Source organism: Salvelinus namaycush, chromosome 1 (genome assembly GCF_016432855.1).
Source record: "Salvelinus namaycush isolate Seneca chromosome 1, SaNama_1.0, whole genome shotgun sequence".
Lineage (NCBI taxonomy): Eukaryota > Metazoa > Chordata > Actinopteri > Salmoniformes > Salmonidae > Salvelinus > Salvelinus namaycush.
Window position 1 is genome coordinate 51,370,673 of NC_052307.1, and position 23,470 is coordinate 51,394,142.

Consider the following 23,470-nt stretch of genomic DNA (forward strand, 5'->3'; position numbering starts at 1 on the left):
CCTTTCGACGCTCGCCCTTACGCAGGAAGGGACCTCCGGATGCCATTTTCACAGGCTCGGTTATCAACTTGAAATGTATCCGTCTGTAATTTAATTCGATATAGGACTTAGAAACATCATAAGGTAGTTAATTTAAACCGTTTTATAGCAATTTATATCCGTTTAGTGCGATTTTGATGCATTTCTATGTGAAGCACCGGGCACATTTCGGGGTCCCGGTCGAACGTTAGCGGGCATTTAGACGGACAAAGGACATCTTTCGACCAAAAGAAGATTAAACCCAAGAAAGAATACATTGCCCAAGAATCTGATGGAAGAACAGCTCAAAGTAAGCAATATTTAATATGATAAATCGTTGTTCTGTCGAAATATTTTAAACGCATATTTCGCCATTTTGTTTGGTATAGCTTCACTTGGCGAACCCTGTATTGAAAAGTAAGGATAATTTTAAAAATGTAAGTCAGCGGTTGCATTAAGAACTAATTTGTCTTTCGATTCCTGTCAACTCTGTATTTTTTAGTCAAGTATATGATTAGCTTTGGATTAAACTAGATCACTCTGAAAGCTGACGTCCCTCATTTTGATGCTTGAGTTGTGACTATTTCCATTGTATAACCACGGTTTTGTATGGCTAAATATGCACCTTTTCGAACAAACTGTATATGTATGTTGTAAAATGATGTTACAGGAGTGTCATCGGAAGAATTCTGAGAAGGTTAGTGAAAAAATTAATATATTTTGGCGATGATAACGTTATAGCTCCCTTTGCCTTGAATTCATGCTCTACTAACGTTTGCACATGTGGTATGCTAACTTATCGATTTATTGTGTTTTCGCTGAAAAACGCTTAGAAAATCTGAAATATGGTCTGAAATCACAAGAACTGTGTCTTTCCATTGCTATGCTTTGTCTATTTTTATGAAATGTTTTATGATGAGTAAATTGGTCATACACGTTGCTCTATCTAGTAATTCTAGTCGATTTGTGATGGTCGGTGCAATTGTAAACTGTGATTTCTACCTGAAATATGCACTTTTTTCTAACAACACCTATCCTATACCATAAATATGTTATCAGACTGTCATCTGATGAGTTTTTTTCTTGGTTTGTTGCTATCAATATCTTAGTTTAGCCGAATTGGTGATAGCTAGTGGTGGAGAGAGAAAATGGTGGACAAAGAAAGATGGTGTATTTTGCTAACGTGGTTAGCTAATAGATTTACATATTGTGTCTTCCCTGTAAAACATTTTAAAAAACAGAAATGATGGGTTTATTCACAAGATCTGTATCTTTCATCTGGTGTCTTGGACTTGTGATTTAATGATATTTAGATGCTACTATTTACTTGTGAAGCTATGCTAGCGATGCTAATCAGTGTGGGGGGGGTGGGGGGTGATCCCGGATACGGGGTTGATACTCGTGAAAGGTTAACGGAAAAGTAGTTTCACAATTCTGATGGCTTTGTAGTGTATTTTTGTCATTGCTAACATTGTAAAATCTGAAGTTCATGTTGAATATCTCCCATTATTAGCGTTCTACTCCACTGTGTTGCCTATCTAAACGCAGCAAAAAATAAACGTCTTCTCACTGTCAACTGCGTATATTTTCAGCAAACCTCTACCACTTCTCTCTCCCGGATCCGGGATCCTCCTCATCAAAAAGGCTGACTAGCATAGCCTAGCCTAACGGGACAGGGATATCATATAATATAATTTTCATGAAATCACAAGTCCAATACAGCAAATGAAAGATAAACATCTTGTGAATCCAGCCATCATTTCCGATTTTTTAAATGTTTTACAGCGAAAACACAATATGTATTTCTATTAGCTAACCACAATAGCCTAACACACAACCGCATATTTTCACCATGTTTCCACCGCATAGGTAGCTTTCACAAAACCGACAAAATAGAGATAAAATTAGTCACTAACCAAGAAACAACTTCATCAGATGACAGTCTTATAACATGTTATACAATACATTTATGTTTTGTTCGAAAATGTGCATATTTGAGGTATAAATCATAGTTTTACATTGCAGCTACCATCAAAAATAGCACCAAAGTAGCCAGAATAATTACAGAGAGCAACGTGAAATAGATAAATACTAATCATAAAACATTTATGAAAAATACATGGTGTACAGCAAATGAAAGATAAACATCTTGTGAATCCAGCCAATATTTCCCATTTTTTAAGTGTTTTACAGCGAAAACACAATATAGAATTATATTAGCTTACCACAATAGCCAAACACACAAACGCATTTATTCACCGCAAAGGTAGCTTTCGCAAAAACCAGCAAAAGATATAAAATTAATCACTAACCTTGAACAAATTCATCAGATGACAGTCTTATAACATCATGTTATACAATACACTTATGTTTTGTTCGAAAATGTGCATATTTATAGCTACAAATCCTGGTTATACATTGTGAATACGTAGCATCGATTCACCAGAATCTCCGGAGATATTTTGGACACTCACCTAATCTGACCAAAGAACTCATCATAAACTTTACATAAAAATACTTGTTGTATGGCAAATGAAAGATACACTGGTTCTTAATGCAACCGCTGTGTTAGATTTTTAAAAATAAATTTACCATAACATACAGCTTGCGTTATTGTGAGACAGCGCTCACCAAAACGGCGGAGAATAGGAGTCAACATTTTACACAGAAATACGAAATAACATCATAAATGTTTTCTTACTTTTGCTGAGCTTCCATCAGAATGTTGTACAAGGAGTCCTTGGTCCAGAATAAATCGTTGTTTGGTTTTAGAATGTCCATTTCTTCTGTCGAATTCGCGCCACAATGCTAGCCAAGGTTGCTAACATTCCCATCCTCTCTTGACGCAAAGAACGGAAAACTCCAAAAGTCCCAATAAACGTTGAATAAACTGATAAAACTCGGTTGAAAAAACCTACTTCATGATGTTATTATCATATGTATCAAATAAAATCAGAGCCGGAGATATTCGCCGTGTAAACCGAACGCTTTTCAGAAGACAATGTCGAGCTCCGCCGCGCGCCTTCGAGGACAAAGAAATTCCGGACCTGTCACTCCAAAAGCTCTTGTTCGGTCTCAGATCAAGCTAGACACCCCATTCCACCTTCCACTGCCTGTTGACATCTAGTGGAAGGCGTATGAAGTGCATGCATATCGATAAATAAAAGCCAGTTGAATAGGCAGGCCCTGATACAGAGCCTCGTTTTCAGATTTTTCACTTCCTGTATGGAAGTTTGCTGCAAAATGAGTTCTGTTTTACTCACAGATATAATTCAAACAGTTTTAGAAACTTCTGAGTGTTTTCTATCCAATAGTAATAATAATATGCATATTGTATGATATAGAAAAGAGTACGAGGCCGTTTCATTTGGGCACAATTTTTTCCAAAGTGAAAACAGCGCCCCCCTATTGACAAGTTTTAACATGTGTAAATATTTGTATGAACATAACAAGATTCAACAACTGAGACATAAACTGAACAAGTTCCACAGACATGTGACTAACAGAAATTGAATAATGTGTCCCTGAACAAAGGGGGGGAGGGTCAAAAGTAACAGTCAGTATTAAGCTGCATTAAGTACTGCAGTGCATCTCCTCCTCATGGACTGCACCAGATTTGCCAGTTCTTGCTGTGAGATGTTACCCCACTCTTCCACCAAGGCACCTGCAAGTTCCCGGACATGGCCCTAGCCCTCACCCTTCGGGAGGAATGGCCCAAGCCTTCACCCTTCGTTCCAACAGGTTCCAGACGTGCTCAATGGGATTGAGATCCGGGCTCTTCGCTGGCCATGGCAGAACACTGACATTCCTGTCTTGCAGGAAATCACACACAGAATGAGCAGTATGGCTGGTGGCATTGTCATGCTGGAGGGTCATGTCAGGATGAGCCTGCATGAAGGGTACCACATGAGGGAGGAGGATGTCTTTCCTGTAACGCACAGCGTTGAGATTGCCTGCAATGACAACAAGCTCAGTCCGATGATGCTGTGACACACCGCCCCAGACCATGACGGACCCTCCCCCTCCAAATCGATCCCGCTCCAGAGTACAGGCCTCGGTGTACCGCTCATTCCTTCGACGATAAACGCGAATCCGACCATCACCCCATGGTGAGACAAAACTGTGACTCGTCAGTGAAGAGCACTTTTTGCCAGTCCTGTCTGGTTCAGCGATGGTGGGTTTGTGCCCATAGGAGACGTTGTTGCTGGTGATGTCTGGTGAGGACCTGCCTTACAACAGGCCTACAAGCCCTCAGCCCAGCATCTCTCAGCCTATTGTGGACAGTCAGAGCACCGATGGAGGGATTGTGCTTTCCTGGTGTAACTCGGGCAGTTTTTGTTGCCATCCTGTACCTGTCCCGCAGGGGTGATGTTCGGATGTACCGATCCTGTGCAGGTGTTGTTAGCGTCCTAAGTTTTCATAACTGTGACCTTAATTGCCTGCCGTCTGTAAGCTGTTAGTGTCTTAACGACCGTTCCACAGGTGCATGTTCATTGATTGTTTATGGTTCATTGAACAAGCATGGGAAACTGTGTTTAAACCCTTTACAATGAAGATATGTGAAGTTATTTGGATTTTTTACAAATTGTCTTTGAAAGACAGGGTCCTGAAAAAGGGACGTTTCTTTTTTTTCCTGAGTTTAGATGAACTGGTTAAGAAACTACGATTTAAAGTAGTCTTTTACTACAGAAACACATAGTGCCTTTCTCTAAGCAGTAAGAAGCAGATTATTCAGTCTTGTTCTTGATTATGGTGATATTATTTATCAAGGTGCAGCTGCTACTACTCATAAACCTTTGGATGCCATGTACCATAGTGCCCTTCGTTTTGTTATCACTGCATCCTGTATCAAAAGGTTGGCTGGACTTCGCTAAAGACCCGTAGATCTCTACATTACTCCATTTTTGGCCCTACTTCATAAACTTCGGTCTTATCTAACTTTGCTGTTGAAGTATAGACACCTGAGTTGCCTTCCCCATTCACAGGATTGGTTAACTCTTGAGATTCCTAGGGTCTCCACCAAGCTAGGTAAATCTAGTTTTAGTTTTAATGCACCGTATTGCTGGAACAAATTTCAAAATACATTTCATCTTGATGTTCTTGTGCCGATCGGGCAATTTAAAGTATTGATTGGAGACTTTTTCTGGGTTATTTGTGATGTTTTGTATTTAGGGTGTATATATACAGTACCAATCAAACGTTTGGAGACAACTACGCATTCAAGGGTTTTTCTTAATTTGTACTATTTTATACATTGTAGAATAATAGAGAAGACATCAAAACTATAAAATAACACATATGGAATCATGTAGAAACCAAAAAAGTGTTAAACAAATCAAAATATATTTTGTATTAGCCACCCTTTGCCTCATCCCAAACGATCTCAATTGGGTTGAGGTTGGGTGATTGTGGAGGCAAGGTCATCTGATGCAGCACTCCATCACTCTCCTTGGTCAAATAGCCCTTACACAGACTGGAGGTTTGTTTTGGGTTATTGTCCTGTTGAAAAACAAATGATAGTCCCACTAAGCACAAACTAAATGGGATGGCGTATTGCTGCAGAATGCTTCGGTAGTCATGCTGGTTTAGTGTGCCTTGAATTCTAAATAAATCACAGACAGTGTCACCAGCAAAGCACCCCCACACCATCACACCTCCTCCTCCATGCTTCACGGTGGGAACCACACATGCAGAGATCATCCGTTCACCTACTCTGCGTCTCACAAAGACATTGTGGTTGGAACCAAAAATCTAAAATTCATGAGACCAAAGGACAGATATCCACCGGTATACTGTCCATTGCTCGTGTTTCTTGGCCCACGCAAGTCTCTTCTTATTATTGGTGTCCTTTGTAGTGGTTTCTTTGCAGCAATTCGACCATGAAGGCCTGATTCACGCAGTCTCCTCTGAACCGTTGATGTTGAGATGTGTCTGTTACTTGAACTCTGTGAAGCATTTATTTGGACTGTTATCTGAGGTGCAGTTAACTCTAATGAATGTATCCTCTGCAGCTGAGGTAACTCTGGGCCTTCCTTTCCTGTGGCGGTCCTCATGAGAGCCAGTTCCATCATAGTGCTACATGGTTTTTCGACTGCACTTGAAGAAACTTTCAAAGTTCTTGAAATGTTGCAGATTGACTGACCTTCATGTCTTAAAGTAATCATGGACTGTCATTTCTCTTCGCTTATTTGAGCTGTTCTTGCCATAATATGGACTTGTTCTTTTACCTAATAGGGCTATCTCCTGTATACCACCCCTACCTTGTCATAATCAATCAATCAAATGTATTTATAAAGCCCTTTTTACATCAGCCGATGTCAGAAAGTGCTCTACAGAACCCCAGCCTAAAACCCCAAACAGCAAGCAATGCAGATGTAGAAGCAAGGTGGCTAGGAAAAACTCCCTAGAAAGGCCGGAACCTAGGAAGAAACCTAGAGAGGAACCAGGCTTTGAGGGCTGTGCCTGATGAAGATTATAACATAACATGGCCAAGATGTTCAAACGTTCATAGATGACCATTAGGGTCAGATAATAATAATAATAATAATCACAGTGGTTGTACACCACAAAGGAGATGATTGTGGACTACAGGAAAAAGAGGACCAAGCACACCCCCATTCTCATAGACGGGGCTGCAGTGGAGCAGGTTGAGAGCTTCAAGTTCCTTGGCATCCACATAACCAACATGGTCCAAGCACACCAAGACAGTCGTGAAGAGGGCACGACAAAACCTATTCCCCCTCAGGAGACTGAAAAGATTTGGAATGGGTCTAGTTCTACAGCTGCACCATCGAGAGCATCCTGACTGGTTGCATCACTGCCTAGTATGGAAACTGCTCGGCCTCTGACCGCAAGGCACTACAGATGGTAGTGCGAACTACCCAGTACATCACTGGGGCCAAGCTTCTTGCCATCCAGGACCTCTATACCAGGCGTTGTCAGAGGAAGGCTGAAGAAATGGTCAAAGACTCCAGCCATCCTAGTCATAGACTGTTCTCTGCTACCACACGGCAAGCGGTACCGGAGTGCCAAGTCTAGGTCCAAGAGGCTTCTAAACAGCTTCTACCCCCAAGCCATAAGACTCCTGAACACCTAATCAAATGGCTACCCAAAATATTTGCATTCCCCCCCCTTTTACACCACTGCTACTCTCTGTTGTTATCATCTATGCATAGTCACTTTAATAACTCTACCTTCATGTACATATTACCTCAACTAACCGGTGCCCCCGCACACTGACTCTGTACCGGTATATAGTCTCGCGATTGTTATTTTACTGCTGGTCTTTAATTACTTTAATTTCTTATTCTTATCCGTATTTTTTAAAACCGCATTGTTGGTTAGGGGCTCGTAAGTAAGCATTTCACTGTAAGGTGAATGAATACCTGTTGTATTTGGCGCATGTGTCTAATAAAATGTGATTTGATTTGAATACAACTGATTGCTTGAAACACGTCAAGAAGGAAAAAAATTCCACAAGTTACCTTTTAACAATGCACACATGTTAATTAAAATGCATTCCAGGTGACTACCTCATGATGCTGGTTGAGAGAATGCCAAGAGTGTGCAAAGCTGTCATCAATGCGAAGGGTGGCTAATTTGAAGAATCTCAAATATAAATTATATTTTGATTTGTTAAACTTAGTTTATGTAAACTTCTGACCCACTGGAATTGTGACACAGTGAATTATAAGTGAAATGATCTCTGTAAACAATTGTTGGAAAAATGACTTGTGTCATGCACAAAGTAGATGTCCTAACCGACTTGCCAATGCTATGGCTTGTTAACAAGAAATTTGTGGAGTGGTTGAAAAACGAGTTTTAATGACTCCAACCTAAATGTATGTAAACTTCCGACTTCAACTGTATATATATATGTATATATATTTATATTTTGTGTATAATGTGTATATTTCTATTGTATTTTACAGGGCGCATGAAAAAAAGACCTAGGTCTCAATATGTCTTCCTTGTTAAAATAAAGATGAAAATGTATATATATAAAAATAAAACCTGTCAGTCATTTCTGTCATTCTTCCTGTCTTTCAGAGCTGGGAAGAACGAGCCTGAGCCGGAGCAGCCTGTCCCCAGGAAGGTGGCCATCAGAACCCTGAGCACTGAAGAGATAGACCCGGACGTCCTGGAGAGCATGCACTCTCTGGGTTGCTTCAGAGACAAGGGCAAACTCACCAAAGACCTGCTCTCTGACGAGTGAGTGATAGAGGGGAAGGAGGGAGGGAGGGAGGGAGGGAGGGAGGGAGGGAGGGAGGGAGGGAGGGAGGGAGGGAGGGAGGGAGGGAGGGAGGGAGGGCTGTAAGGATGGAAGGGTTAAAGAAGTGCACTCAAAAAAAACCTCATCAAAGACTTGCTCTCTGATGAGGGAGGTAGGGAGGAAGGGAGGGAGGAAGGATGGATGGAAGGGGAGGAAAAAGGGAGGGAAATCATGCACTCACTGGTCTGTGTCAGAGATCATAGCAAATTGATGAAAGACCTGCTCTCTGACTAGAGGGAAGGAGAGAGGGATGGAGAGATATGGAGGGAGAAATGTGTCAGCGAAGTCATCCACTCTGAGGTGCTTCAAGGACACCTGACAGGATGACTTTACTCTCTTGTCTCTCCAGTGATAACCAGGAGAAGATGATCTACTTCCTGCTGCTGGACCGGAAGGAGAGGTACCCCAGTCAGGAGGACCAGAACCTCCCCCCGCGCAGTGAGATTGGTAGGCTGGTCCATTTTACCCACACACAATAGGAGAAGTAGACTAGTCCAAACCTTCTATGCCTTTTGCAAATGAAAACCTGCAGTAGCTACACCATAACTCGGATATGATGTTCTGTCACACATTGTAGTTGGTTTGTTGCTGACTAGTTCTCGTTCTCTCTTCACTTGCTTCTCCCCTGACCCCTAACCTATGACCCCTGACCCCTGTTCAGCTGACCCGCCCAGGAAGCGGGTGGACTCCCCCATGTTGAACCGCCATGGGAAGAGGAGGCCGGAGAGGAAGTCTATGGAGGTGCTGAGCGTCACAGAGGGGGGCTCTCCTGTACCCGTACGACGAGCCATCGACATGGCAACACATGGACAGAGGTATGGTGTGATGTACACACACACACAGTACATGGACTCACTCACACGTATCATATTGGCGCACGTACACACATGCACAAGTACGTGCAACACATATCAGTGTAATCACATGAGATTAAAACAGGTGAATAACAGAACCACAGGACCTCCGATTAATATGAGTGGTCTGTAGTCCCCACTCTCAGTGTAGTACTCTTCAAATTACTGAATATTAAAGACATGCTCCGGAACTTTGTCGACTTCTAAGTCTTTTTTAAACCTCCCGCTTTGGGCTGGATGTGTCAACGTGTCGTTCATACATGCATAATCTATGAGTAGAATTACTGGCTTACCTCAATTAGCCATGAAATCCATAGTTTGAAAGCGACTGTTTATCTTGAAGCTGTACCGCGCCATTTTCCCGACATTGAGCTTCAGCCCCTCGCATTTGAGTGACAGCTAGCAAGAGGCCTGTCCAGCGTTATCCAATGAGGTTGCACGGCAGGCCAAACGGCTCAGCACGGGGCAGCAGAGAGAGAGAAAGCAATGACGTGGTGCACATATCTGCACATATGTGACGTAGTATGCAATTTTGAGGGCCACTTTCTGGCTTGTGAGTGCTACTTTCAGAACTACTGGCTAAAAAGTATACAAAAATTACCGGAGAATCTCTTTAACACACACAGACACGTGCATGCATGGACACACACACACACACCACAAACATACATATAAGCACGTACACACACACACACAAACGCAAACACCGGATTCGAATACGCAGCAGTAGGGCGCCTACATATTATGGCACCTTGCTGGATATCTCTGTACATTAGTTCAATCTGCTGTGTGTGTACTTCCAGTAGCATCCCTCTCCTCACTAACTTTATCACTAAGCTGCTTAGGGTGTTATGACAGTCTAACACAGACAGAAAAGCTGAAAAGTTTACAACTTTCTGCGCGGGTGAGTCATCCAAAGAGGATAGAGGCTTTAAGACTTCAACTTTTTCTAGACTGTTAGAAAGTATACCAAATGTGAGAATACCCCATATTAGCATGACCCTTCAAAGTGTCTTACGCCTCTGTTTAATCTGTTTTTACTTGCTGATTAATATATTAATGTCATGTGTGTTTCTTTCTTTGTTTTCATTGTCGTGTCATGATCAATCATTTTTCTTCTTCTGTTAACTTTTCCTTTCAAGACTAGTATTACTTACTGTGCATTGGTCATTGTGAGCAATAGCCAGCTCTGTATCACATACACAACTAACGTTAGGTTGACAACTCATGACCTATACAATAATCTGCACTTTTTTAAAGGAATGCTTAGAATCTGTCCTTTTATGTGACTGTCTTTCTGTCTCTTTACTTTCTTTCTGTCTGTCTGAAGTAAGTCTGTTTTCAGTAAAAGCTTGGATATCACAAACGCTAACCTCACCAAAGAAGAAAGGTATTTGTCACTTTTGTCTGTCTGTCTTGCCACAGTTGAGTTGCAGAGGGGTTTTCCCATTCATATTCTCACCATGTTTAAGTCTATAATCCTTTGAGAGGGTAGTCTAGTAAACTTCAATAAAAAACTAAGCTCCATCCTTGTCTGCATAAAATAAATTCACAAAGAATCGAACCTCTTGCCGTTAGAATTCTTCTGAAACTTTTACCAGAAGTTCACTTGACTGCCTGGCTATCTGATAACGGATTCAGACAATAAAGCCCTTATTTTCATACTGTGGTAAAGTAGGCCAATGTGATCAGGCCTAGACTGAACTGAAGGAGCGAGGAGATAGAGAAGAGATGGAGGGAGGGAGTCTTCTCTACACCCTCGGCTGCTTCCATGCACATCAAAAGCATCTTATCCTCGTTCTCCTTCTTTTGGCCCCTCTCTTCCCTTTGATGCTGTAGTTTCGGCGTCCCAGGGCAGATCCCAATTTTTAGGTCAACTTCCTTGTTTCCCTGTTTTGCCTCCTTCCCCATTGTGTGTGTGTGTGTGTGTGTGTCTTTGTGCCTGAACGGGTGTGTGTGTGTGTGTGTCTGTGTTCGCTCCCATGCACGTGTGTGTTTGTTTGTCTTCTGCCAATCTATTTGTGAGGTTACCTCATCATGGTGCATCAGGTCCAATCGTTCTTTCAAAGCCTATTCACGGATGACCTTGTGTCCGGGAACACGGTTTAGTGACGCTTCGCCGGTCCGCCCCCCACCCCGTACAGAGAGAGATTAGCATAAATTAATTGGTGGGAATGCAGATGGGGCGTTTTGCTGGAGCGAAGAAGAGAAGAACAAACAGGGATGGAAATGAGGCATTAATATCCCTCTGAATAGTCTTTTATCTCCATTATCTAATTAGAGTGATACAGTGGTACACACACAGACATCAGTGGAGGCTGGTGACTTGAAAAATGGAGGAGGATGGGAGGCCCACGACAAAGTGTTTCAAAAATTGTCAAAGACTAATTATTTTAACCTAAAGCATCTAATAAAGACATTTATAATACAATATTATGGGGAATGGGAATGAGAGGGCTACTTACACAGTGTCGGAAAGGGATCACAGCAGTGATTAAATGAGGGTATGAGGCATGAATTGAAGTGTTCAGAGGATTGACCAGTGCAGGACAGGATTTGACTGGGAATACAAAAAACAATAACACAACACACTGCGTAGTTAGACAAAATAGCTAAGAATTAGTTAGTCTTAGCAAGGAGTAAAATCCGTGATGTGTAATAATGTGATTGTGTTTGTGTATGTGATTGACTCTACATATAGTAATGAGAGATAATTGATAGGGGTACTCACAGTGCTTGAAGGGGATACATTCAATGTGCCAGTGGTTGAGCGGGCACATGAGACGTGGCTTCAGTTCATGTCAGGAGAAAGTTGACAGTGGTAGTGGAGTGGAGTAGTCGTCGCCTCTTAATCAGGGAACAGGAGGGGACTTAGCTGTAAATACAAATAGCAGATACATTCCATGACAGCTGCGCCATCGTAGGTTTGGACAACGAGTTTCTCTTATGAACTTAAACTCAGACATCTCAAAATTCACGAAGTCAAACACAGACTGCGCATCTCGCCCTCTTAACACATCAAAGTATCCCAAGAAACGTTCCTTATCATCCACGTACCTGACGATAACTGACAACTGCAAGCAGACTGGTGGCACCATAGGTCCCAAAGCGGTGGGTCAATTTTAACCCCTGGGGCCTGGAGTTTTTCCTTATATGTTAAGCGAACTAGGAAAACTCTGGACCCTATAAGGTATGACAGTGATTAATCCGTTGTATAAAGATTTGATATGGGCTATGATGGGACCAGTTCTTCCTCATCAGGTCACATGGTTTAACTCCTGGCCCTGAGGGGATGAAGACCCTTTCAAACTGCAGCTTCCTTATATTTGTTCATATAAATTATATTTAGACTAGATTATGAGGGGGATTACCTCGAACCAGACACATAGACAACAAGTGATAGACAATAGAACTCACAGGGATGAGCTCGCTTTATGCATGTTTGCATCATGCAGGCCTATGCAACTGTAGGCCTTACAAAAAAATGTACTCACATCTGTCATCAGTATTATGTTGACTGACTAATTCCAGTTAATCATTTTGGATTAAAAACGTATAGGCAGCATAGCCAGCCCAATTTTGAATATAAACTAAATTTGATCACATTCACATTTTCTCCTGACACACAAATGGACTACAAATACATAACATTGATGATGTGGTTGTTACTGACAAAAATCACATGGCTGAGCTCTTTAATCACCAGGATTCCTATTTTACTCAGCCATGCCTCCTTGCCCATCCAACATTTCCTCATCTCCCACCCCTTTTAATGCGACTATCCCCGATGCTTCTCCCTCTTTTTCCCTGCCCGCTACAAAGTTTCTCCCTGCAGGCAGTCACTGAGTCCGAGGTGCTAAAGGAGCTCCATAAATCTTGACCCCAAAATACCATCTGGGTCAGATGGTTTAGACCCTTTCTTCTTTATGGTTGCTGCCCCTATCATCGCCAAGGCTATCTCCAACCATTTCAACCTGTCTCTCCTTTCTGGGGAGGTTCTCATTGCTTGGAAGGCAGTCACAGTTCATCCTTTATTTAAAGTGGGAGATCAAGCTGATCCTAACTGTTATAGGCCTATTTCTATTTTGCCCAGTTTATCAAAAGTGTTGGAAAAACCTGTCAATAATCAACTGACTGGCTTTCTTGATGTTTATAGTATTCTCTCGGGTATGCAATCTGGTTTCCACTCAGGTTATGGATGTGTCACTGCAACCTTAAAGGTCCTCGATGATGTCACCATTGCCCTTGATTCTAAGCAATATTGTGCTGCTATTTTAATTGACTTGGCCAAAGCTTTTGATACGGTAGACCATTCCATTCTTGTGGGCCGGCTAAGGAATATTGGTGTCTGTGAGGGGTCTTCATACAAGTACTTGGGAGTATGGCTAGACGGTGCACTGTCCTTCTCTCAGCACATATCAAAGCTGCAGCGTAAAGTTAAATCTCGACTTGGTTTCCTCTATCATAATCGCTCCTCTTTCACCCCAGCTGCCAAACTAACCCTGATTCAGATGACCATCCTTACCCATGCTAGATTACGGAGACATAATTTATAGATCGGCAGGTAAGGGTGTTCTCAAGCGGCTAGATGTTCTTTACCATTCGGCCATCAGATTTGCCACCAATGCTCCTTATAGGACACATCACTGCACTCTATACTCCTCTGTAAACTGGTCATCTCTGTATACCCGTTGCAAGACCCACTGGTTGATGCTTATTTATAAAACCCTCTTAGGCCTCACTCCCCCCTGTCTGAGATATCTACTGCAGCCCTCATCCTTCACATACAACACCCATTCTGCCAGTCACATTCTGTTAAAGGTCCCCAAAGCACACACCTCCCTGGTTCGCTCCTCTTTTCAGTTCGCTGCAGCTAGCGACTGGAACGAGCTGCAACAAACACTCAAACTGGACAGATTTATCTCAATCTCTTCATTCAAAGACTCAATCATGGACACACTTACTGACAGTTGTGGCTGCTTTGTGTGATGTATTGTTGTCTCTACCTTCTTGCCATTTGTGCTGTTTTCTGTGCCCAATAACGTTTGTACCATGTTATGTGCTGCTACCAAGTTGTGTTGCTACCACATTGTTGTCATGTTCTGTTGCTACCGTGCTGTGTTTTCATGTGTTGCTGTCTTGCTGTGTTGTTGTCTTAGGTCTCTCTTTATGTAGTATTGTGTTGTCTCTCTTGTTGTGATGTGTGTTTTGTCCTATAATTCTATTGTATTTATTTATTTATTTTAATCCCAGGCCCCCGTCCCCACAGGAGACCATTTGCCTTTTGGTAGGCCGTCATTGTAAATAAGAATTTGTTCTTAACTGACTTGCCTAGTTAAATAAAGGTTAAATAAAAAATAAATCAAATAAAAACGTTACCAATTAGTTTACGCTGACCAAATGGACAGGGCGCATCAGCAATATGCTCTTATTAGTAGCCTACAGTTGATCAGACTGAAAAATAGTCTCATTTTCACCCCAAAAAGCGTCTCAGATTTATAATGTTTAGGTGTAGCCTCGGCTGCTGCATAACATTTATGTAATGAGTTTTTGCTTGTGTCTGTCCGGAGTGATTATGCGTTGTCGTCTTTGCTAAATAAATACCGTAGCCTCCACTGACACACATACATACCAATGTGCACGTACACATAAACACACAGACACACACACACACCCACACATTGTATTTAATCGTCATCGAACAACAGATGTCTTTCAATTATGTGCTTGAAAGACTACCTGATATTGGCGAGGTGTGTGTGATTGTACACACAAGTACAATAATCTGTTGTCATTTTAAAGCGGCTCACCTTGCAGCAGAATAAGGAACGAACAACCATAAAATGTCGGATGTTTAGGCCTCCGGAGGTGTCGCAGCGGGCTAAGGCACTGCATCGCAATGCTTGAGGCCTCACTACAGACCCAGGTTAGATCCCAGGCTGACTTGAAAATAAAGGAGAGCCGCACACTCTAGGAGCTCAGATGCAAAAATGTAGTATCCAACGTTTCGACAGCCAAGCTGTCTTCATCAGGGTATAATCACAAACACTGCCGGGATGACTCGTTTATATAGTGTCAAAAGACACACAGGTGTCTGTAATCATGGCCAAGAGTGGCCTAATATCATTGGTTAATTCTCAAATATTAAAATGGCATACAAAGAACAGCATACAAAAAACAAATGGATAGCATACGATCTTAGATTCCTTTTAGACTACACACGCTTACAAACAATTACAATGGCAAAGTCACAATATTCACAAGAATGGCTTCAGATCAAAGTCTACGTTGAGACCGAAGGGAGCAAGGGTCTTTAAGTTAAAGATCCAGGCAGCCTACAATACATGATCATGGTGACCCCCTCTCCTAGGGAGGGTGACATGTTCGATGCCAATATAACGCAGAGACGAAATCGAGTGGCCTGCCTCCAAAAATCCCAGGCTGTGTCATAACCGGCCGTGACAGAGAGTCTCATAGGGTGGCGTCCGGGTTAGGGGAGGGTTTGGTCGGGAGGCCTTTACTTGGCTGGCTTCTGGGTTAAGCTGGTGAGTGTTAAGGAGCGTGGTTTGGCGAGTCATGTTTCGGAGGACTCATGACTCGACCTTCGCCTCTCCCAAGCCCTTTGCGGAGTTGCACCGATGAGACAAGATCGTAATTTGATTGAAAAAGGGGGGTGAAACACAATGTTTACATTGTTTACACACACAAAACAGAAATGACTGAAAGCATATGACTATGTGCAGGGGCGCAACTTTGGTTTTAGAAGTGGGGGGGGGCATAATTATTATTATTGAATTTTTTGTCCAGTCGAATAAACACTCCAAACAGCCTAGCTGACCGCTCGGAGGCGTTTGCATGGTCCTGAAGCACGCTGTTGCCTCGCTTTGTAGCACATTCCAATGATAAAACTGGGGTGGACAAAAATGCAATGTCCCCCTGTTCCCAGTGAAAGTTGCGCCCCTGTGTATATGACAAAATAAGCATGTTTGACTCATATGTACTCAATATGCCTTTACGACATAAACTCAGTTATCAATATTTACGACATTCCGGAATGCAGTATGGCATTCCGGAATAGAGAGACTTCCGAGGGAAACTCCCCCTGCATCTTAACTCCGTGGTCTTGAAATGTGGCATGTAGTATGTCTCCTTTCATCAATCTTCGTCTGTTTACCATTGTTACGGTTTCACGTAGTTTGTAGTGCAGTAACGTCACTTCATCTCCTGTATCCTTACTGTGAACTCGATGTCTGTCCGTGTAGAGCCCTGTCTGGAGGATTCCATTGCAGTTCGGTGAAAGGCAACTCGGCTCTTAGGTTCTGGTTCGCTCGCCTCGCGCTTTGTATTACTGTCGCCGTTTTGTAATCATCAAATCACATGTATTTATATAGCCCTTCTTACATCAGCTGATATCTCAAAGTGCTGTACAGAAACCCAGCCTAAAACCCCAAACAGCAAGCAATGCAGGTGTTGGTGCACGGTGGCTAGGAAAAACTCCCTAGTAAGGCCAAAACCTAGGAAGAAACCTAGAGAGGAACCAGGCTATGAGGGGTGGCCAGTCCTCTTCTGGCTGTGCCGGGTGGAGATTATAACAGAACATGGCCAAGATGTTCAAATGTTCATAAATGACCAGCATGGTCAAATAATAATAATCACAGTAGTTGTCGAGGGTGCAGCAAGTCAGCACCTCAGGAGTAAATGTCAGTTGGCTTTTCATAGCCGATCATTAAGAGTATCTCTAATCCAGATAGCATTGATAAGGTTATGGAAGAAATCCTTCCCTGAGGTTGAAGCTTAGTGTGTATGAGCGCGTGCATTTGAGTGCACATGCGTGCACACGGCGGCATATTTTAACATGATTTACTGTTTCAATTTTAGTTTCCAACAAAATAGCCAAATTGTCTTTTGCTAATTAAATCCCCAAACCTCGCTTGGCATCAGTGGCCCAATGTGATGTGGGGGAGGGAGGGGGTGACAACAGAGGAGGGACAAGAGAAGGGGAAGAAATAAAAGAAGGAAGATGATTAATTATGCTGTGTGCGTGTGCGTGTGTGTGTGCGTGTGTGTGTGTGTGTGTGTGTGTGTGTGTGTGTGTGTGTGTGTGTGTGTGTGTGTGTGTGTGTGTGTACTCACGGCGTAGCTGACATGTTTGAAGTATTTATAGATGTTGACTTTAGACGCCGATGCTTTGCATGTCTTGTTGTCATGTAGACAGACACGGTTGGCGAGTACACCCAATCCAGTATTTAAAAGCCAACACACTCCAAACCTTTCAACTGTCTGTTGTTTTAGTCTACAACCACTGTGTGACTGTGTTAGTCATATTGTACACACAAGGCCATTTGAGGCTATGCACAAGGACAGCTCTGACGCCTCATCAAAGATAAGAGGAGAGGTAGAGGAAGAGGGAGACAGAGATTGACAGACAGAGAGAGGCTGAGTGAAATGGCAGAGAGGGAGAAAGAGAGATTGACAGACAGCGAGAGACAGAAAAAAAGAGAGATGGACAGTGTGATGAGCCAGGAAGAGATTGAGAGTGAGTGAGAGAGTACAGTATTTGTATTTATTATGGATCCCCATTAGCTGCTGCCAAGGCAGCAGCTACTCTTCCTCGGTCCAGCAAAATTAAGACAGTTATACAATTTTAAAACATTGCAATACATTCACAGATTTCACAACACACTGTGAGCCTTCAGGCCCATACTCCACCACTACCACATATTTACAATACAAAATCCATGTGTACGTGTGTGTATAGTGCGTATGCTATCGTGTGTGTATGCATGTGTCTGAGCCTATGTTTGTGTTGCTTCACAGTCCCTGCTGTTCCATATGGTATATACGAGAGAGAGAAAGAGAGAGAGAGTGACCAATGTGACTGATAGAAAACGGAGGAAAACAGACTATGTAGTGAGCATAGCCTTGCTATTGAGAGGGCGCCATAGGCAGATCTGGCTCTCAAGAGAAGACAGGCTATGTGCCCACTGGCCACAAAATGAGGTGGAAAATGAGCTGCACTTCCGAACCTCCTGCCAAATGTACGATAGTATAAGAGAGACATATTTCCCTCACATTACATGGACCTAAAAATAGTTGGAAAACAAATCAAATATTGATCAACTCCCATATCTGTTATGTGAAATACCGCAGTGTGTACTCACCACAGCGAAATACGTGACCTGTTGCTGCGATAAGAAAAGGGCAACCAGTGGAACACAAACACCAAAGTAAATGTATCTGTTTAGTTATTTTCCCTTGCCATTTGTACTTCAAATATGTGCACTTTGTAACGACACTACACATAGTTAATAATATAAAATTTCAAACGTCTTTCTCTTTTTAAAACTTTTGCGTGTTTTAATAACGTTAATTGTTCATCTGCGATTGCTTATTTCACTTGCTTTGGCCATGTGAACATTGCTTCTCATGCCAACAAAGCCCCTTTGACTTGAATTGAAATGAGAGAGAGAGAGAGAGAGAGAGAGAGAGAGAGAGAGAGAGAGAGAGAGAGAGAGAGAGAGAGAGAGAGAGAGAGAGAGAGAGAGAGAGAGAGAGAGGGAGAGAGAGAGAGAGTGAAGGACAGAGAGAAATGGGTTTGATAAAACAGCTCAGAAATCCCGACCTAAACAGACGACCTCCCCAGGGGTGAAATAACCCTAATCTCCTCTACTTACCCTGTATGATTGAATCTCCGCCAACCTTTTATGCTCAGGACAAAGTTTTCAAAAAGTACAGAGAGCGGCATACCAAGTGCTACAGCCACATACAACTGTGTTCAAGGTAGTTGCGTTAATGAACTCATCTTCTTCTGATGTCTTTTCTCTACTTCTTCCAGAAGCTTCAGGTAGAACATGCCATTATGCACAGATCTAAGATCAGCTTACCCTCCCAAATTGCAACTTTGAACCATTACGGGGGTAAATCACAAAACCAATCTTAGATCAGTATATAGGGGCGACTTTATCCTATTCCTTTTGAAGCTTATATCCTTTAGGAGCTTTTTGTCCTCCCTCCAGCTAGGGGTGTGCCAGTGTGTGGTCATATTGTAGTGTTCAGTGTTTTCCCGTTGTAGCACACATATTGCATTGTCAGAGGATGTCTTTAACCCTGCGTGTGTGTGTGTGTGTGTGTGTGTGTGTGTGTGTGTGTGTGTGTGTGTGTGTGTGTGTGTGTGTGTGTGTGTGTGTGTGTGTGTGTGTGTGTGTGTGTCTACAGGTCACGGTCTATCAGCGGAGCATCCTCCGGTCTCTCCACTAGTCCTCTCAGCAGTCCCAGGGTAAGAGTTTGGTTGTCCCGTACCACCCACTGGCCCACCCCGGGGCCCACACTGCACCGCACCAACTCACCTCACCGCTAGCTCTGCTGTGCTGTGGATGTCACCGGAATGCACACACTGCTATTCACTCTCTACGGCCGCTCATAAGGCTATACAAAGGGCAGCTCATAGAGGAATCCATGGTAAAACCTCTCTGAAAGACCATCTGACATTAAGCCTAGATAATCCTGTCATAAGAATAGTGTAAAGCTACCAGTCACTATACCCAATGACAGCTTATGACTAGGGCCCTGTGTTTTGGACAATCATGTCACATGACCTGGATTTGAACTTTATTTAAAGCTTTTTGTTCAAACACTCCTGTTTTTCCTCAGACAATTTCATTTTTGGTGTAAATCTATTTCTGGAAAAAGCTTAAAATAAAGGTTAAAATCTATGTAATGTGACATGATAGCCCAAAACACAGGGCACGAGTTATGACACCTGACATAACGCTGATATGAGGTATTAGTGTGGGTCACAGAATAATTTTAGATAAATTATACTTCATTAATGGGTTGTATCATTTGTTATACTGTAATATACGGTTGGTTATCATGACCTGTTACGACTGTTGTTATATCATTGTTATGACAGAGCTATGTAGGCTGCATGTCATAGGGCTTCTTGTGATGTATCATTGGATCCATGTGAGGTCTCATAAGGGCTTAAGTACTGATGAGGGAACCCATCGTTCTTGTTTTAAAGTTCTTAATTCCCCCAACAGCTCATCAGATTGCAAACACATCCATTATTATAAATCCCAGATGTGGGATTTGGTGTTCAATGACCAGTACTATGAAATAGTACCATAATCCATCAAAGTCATCTTCAATTAGGGAATACATTGGAAAATGCTGCCATGTTATATAAGATGACTGTAAAGGTTAGGGCTACAAATCAACTAACCAGCTCTTAGCTAGCACGCACAGTTCCTCCATTATTTTACTGAGGCCATGCATTTTTAAAGCCAACCCTTAGCGAGGATACAAACATGCAGTCATCACATATTCTGCCTCTTCTTGCGGAACTGTCAGTGTTATGAAGGATTCTGTAAAAGTTTCATAGTTGAGGATATTTCTTTCGGGCAAATATTTATATCTGTCAACAACCCCAGCAAGGGTTTTGTGCCTAAATGTTACTTCATATTATTTTTTATGATGAGTGACACTGTAAACGACTTGGTTCAGATAGGGGTGATGCCATTTTAGTCCTCCTTTTTTAAGTATAAATATTGTGCCGATTATGTAAGGCTACATGTTATGTCACATATTGATGGGATCACTCTACTGATGTATATGGGGATTAGGGTTTAGGAGTGTAATTTGACCTTTAAACTTTATAGCACCCGCACGCACCCACCCACCCACCCACGCACACACACACACACACACACACACACACACACACACACACACACACACACACACACACACACACACACACACACACACACACACACACACACACACACACACTCATGCGTTATTTTTAATGAGGATCACTACACAAAGGCAGTCGTCATAAATGCTTCATAATGCTGCCATATGAGTGACGCAACAAAAAGCCATTAAACCTTGCATAAACTTTTAATACATGCCAGTTTTCATAAGCTGTCATAAACTGTCATGTCTTGTCATGATAGTTGCTATGTCATTCATACCACAGCATTGTGCATGCAGAATGACTGCTTTCCACCAATCTGGAAGCTAATGCGGTTAGCTTTGGATGCTGTTTCAGTTGCCGGTTTGGCTTTGGCTTCATGAATGCTTGTAATGTTCTACACTTCTCTCCCCCCATGGTGCTGCTGCCTCCTGGTTGGCTGGTTATGCTAATGGCATGTTCTTCTTGTCTTTCTTTCTGCACTCTCATCACTCTCCCTGCCTGTGTGTCACTCGCTCCACCTATCCTCTCCTCCATGTCATTTCTTACTATATTTCTGTTTTATTCCTGGTGCCTTTTCATTGCAATACACCTTTATTGGGCTGTGGTGTTTTCTATATATGTCCCCTGGCTTCTGCCTGCGCTGTCAATCTAACGGTGCATGTCCAATCGCAGCCGGTCCGGCGCTTCTTTATCCCGCCCCAGTCGCCGGACCTCTGTCAGTCGCCCAACTGTAGCCCCACCCATTCCCCAGAGTTCCGCCTTAACCATAACGGGGTAGGGGGGGCCAACCGCGTGCACCCACACCCGCTTCCAAACTCCTACACGCCAAAGATGGGGTCCCCCCTGATGCACCCCCGCACACAGACCCTCCCCGCCAAGCCCAAAGTGTCTGAGAAGCCCCTTCAGACCACCAGGTCCAACCCCCTTCCCAACTCGGCTGACAGCCCAACCACCCCCAAGTCGGAGCCCACCTCCCCCTCCTCACCTCTGGGCAGCCCCCCCTACGTCCCCAACAGCCCGCGGCCACGCCGCCACCCGCCCCTCACCGTGCCCCCCAAGCTATCCATCCCCCTGTCGCCGGTGCCACCCATGTCCCCCCTCCGCCGGCACCGCCTCCACCCTGACCACAACGGTCACAAATCTGTCCCCACCATACAGGTGACTCCCCACCCCTCTCCGCGGGGGAGCCCCCTCCCTACCCCCAAGGGCACTCCGGTGCACACGCCCAAGGAGAGCCCGGCGGGCACCCCTAGCCCCACGCCGCCCCCCAGCCCCTCCATCGGCGGGTTGCCCTGGAGGACGCGTCTCAACTCCATCAAGAATAGCTTCCTGGGCTCGCCGCGCTTCCATCGCAGGAAAATGCAAGGTACTGGACTGGGGTAGGAGACTTGTGGAGGGGGACGATAGGTGAGGAAATAAGGCAGGGTTTCCACAAACACTAACAGTGGGTATAGGAAAATGACCCTTTGGTGGCTCACAGCTACATCCTTCTGGGCTGCGTATATCATCCCCAGCGCAACGACGTGCTGGAACCACCTGGTCAAGGGGATTGGTCACCACGAGTTTTAAAATCCTACCTGTACACACTTCTGGTGAACAGTAGAACAAGTCATACTGTACTGTTAAGAAAGGTATTTTACACTCTCCCAGTAGAGTGTTAGCATTAGCGCTTAGCACAGGGGAACATCTGCGTTAATCTCAAGAGGGTTAACAGTAATCGTTCTGTCCTATACGTTGTGATATAATCATATTAAACCAAGGGGAGGGGTTCTTTATGCTAGTCCCATTCAATTCTACATGATTGGTCATATACATTATAAATCAACGGCTATTCCATTCCGATGAGAGGAGCACAGATGAAAAATAATGGTTGTTTGTGTTATGAGGAGCGTATAGCTTCAGAGCTTTTCCGTTGTGATGGTTCTCAAAGCGTGCAAAGCACATATATGTAATTGGGGAAACTGTAGTGTGTATTTTTCTTCTTCTAATGAGTGGTATAACGTTTTAATGCCTGTAGGTAGGTTGCCATGTAATATGTGCTGCACGGTGATAGATCATTTAAATCCTCCATTACTAAGGGGCGGCAGGTAGCCTAGCGGTTAGAGCGTTGGGACAGAATCCTAGAGCCAGCAAGGTGGAAAACTCTGCTGTTCTGCCCTTGAGCAAGGCAATTAACCCCCGCAACAACTGCTTCCCGGTTGAATGCATTCAGTTGTGCAACTGGCTAGGTGTCCCTTTCCTTTCCCGAACATAATTTCTACAACTTGAAGGGATATTGTCCATCTTATCCAGAATAACCTTTGTAGATAATGGTATTACAATGGTAAAAAGACAAACCAATTTATAAACAAGATTACGGAGGAAAAGATTTTGGGCTTTATGTTGTGCTTATGCACTATACAGTATTCATGTACATAGTAAGGATCAAGTGATAAAAAAATAAATAAAAAATAAAACGTCCACACTGGACCCTCTATAGTGCTCTCAGATGTCAATCAAGCGATGTTGCCCATTTGTCTGACCTTTTCACCTTTTAAAGGTCCAATACAGACGTTTTTATCTCAATATCAAATCATTTTTGGGTAACAATTAAGTACATTCTTGTTGGTCTATGTACTTCCTGGT

The 23,470-nt window shown here is 43.2% G+C and overlaps 1 protein-coding gene across 1 annotated transcript in view; it reads left to right on the plus strand.

Moving 5' to 3' along the window:
* LOC120045214 (serine/threonine-protein kinase BRSK2) overlaps positions 1-23,470 on the plus strand; it is a 163,706-nt gene that overhangs the window by 121,361 nt on the left and 18,875 nt on the right. Inside the window, exons 10-14 of the mRNA XM_038990177.1 lie at positions 8,068-8,229; positions 8,640-8,737; positions 8,952-9,105; positions 19,360-19,420; positions 22,004-22,211. Coding sequence (XP_038846105.1) covers positions 8,068-8,229; positions 8,640-8,737; positions 8,952-9,105; positions 19,360-19,420; positions 22,004-22,211 — 683 coding nt within the window. The remainder of the gene's footprint in view (positions 1-8,067; positions 8,230-8,639; positions 8,738-8,951; positions 9,106-19,359; positions 19,421-22,003; positions 22,212-23,470) is intronic.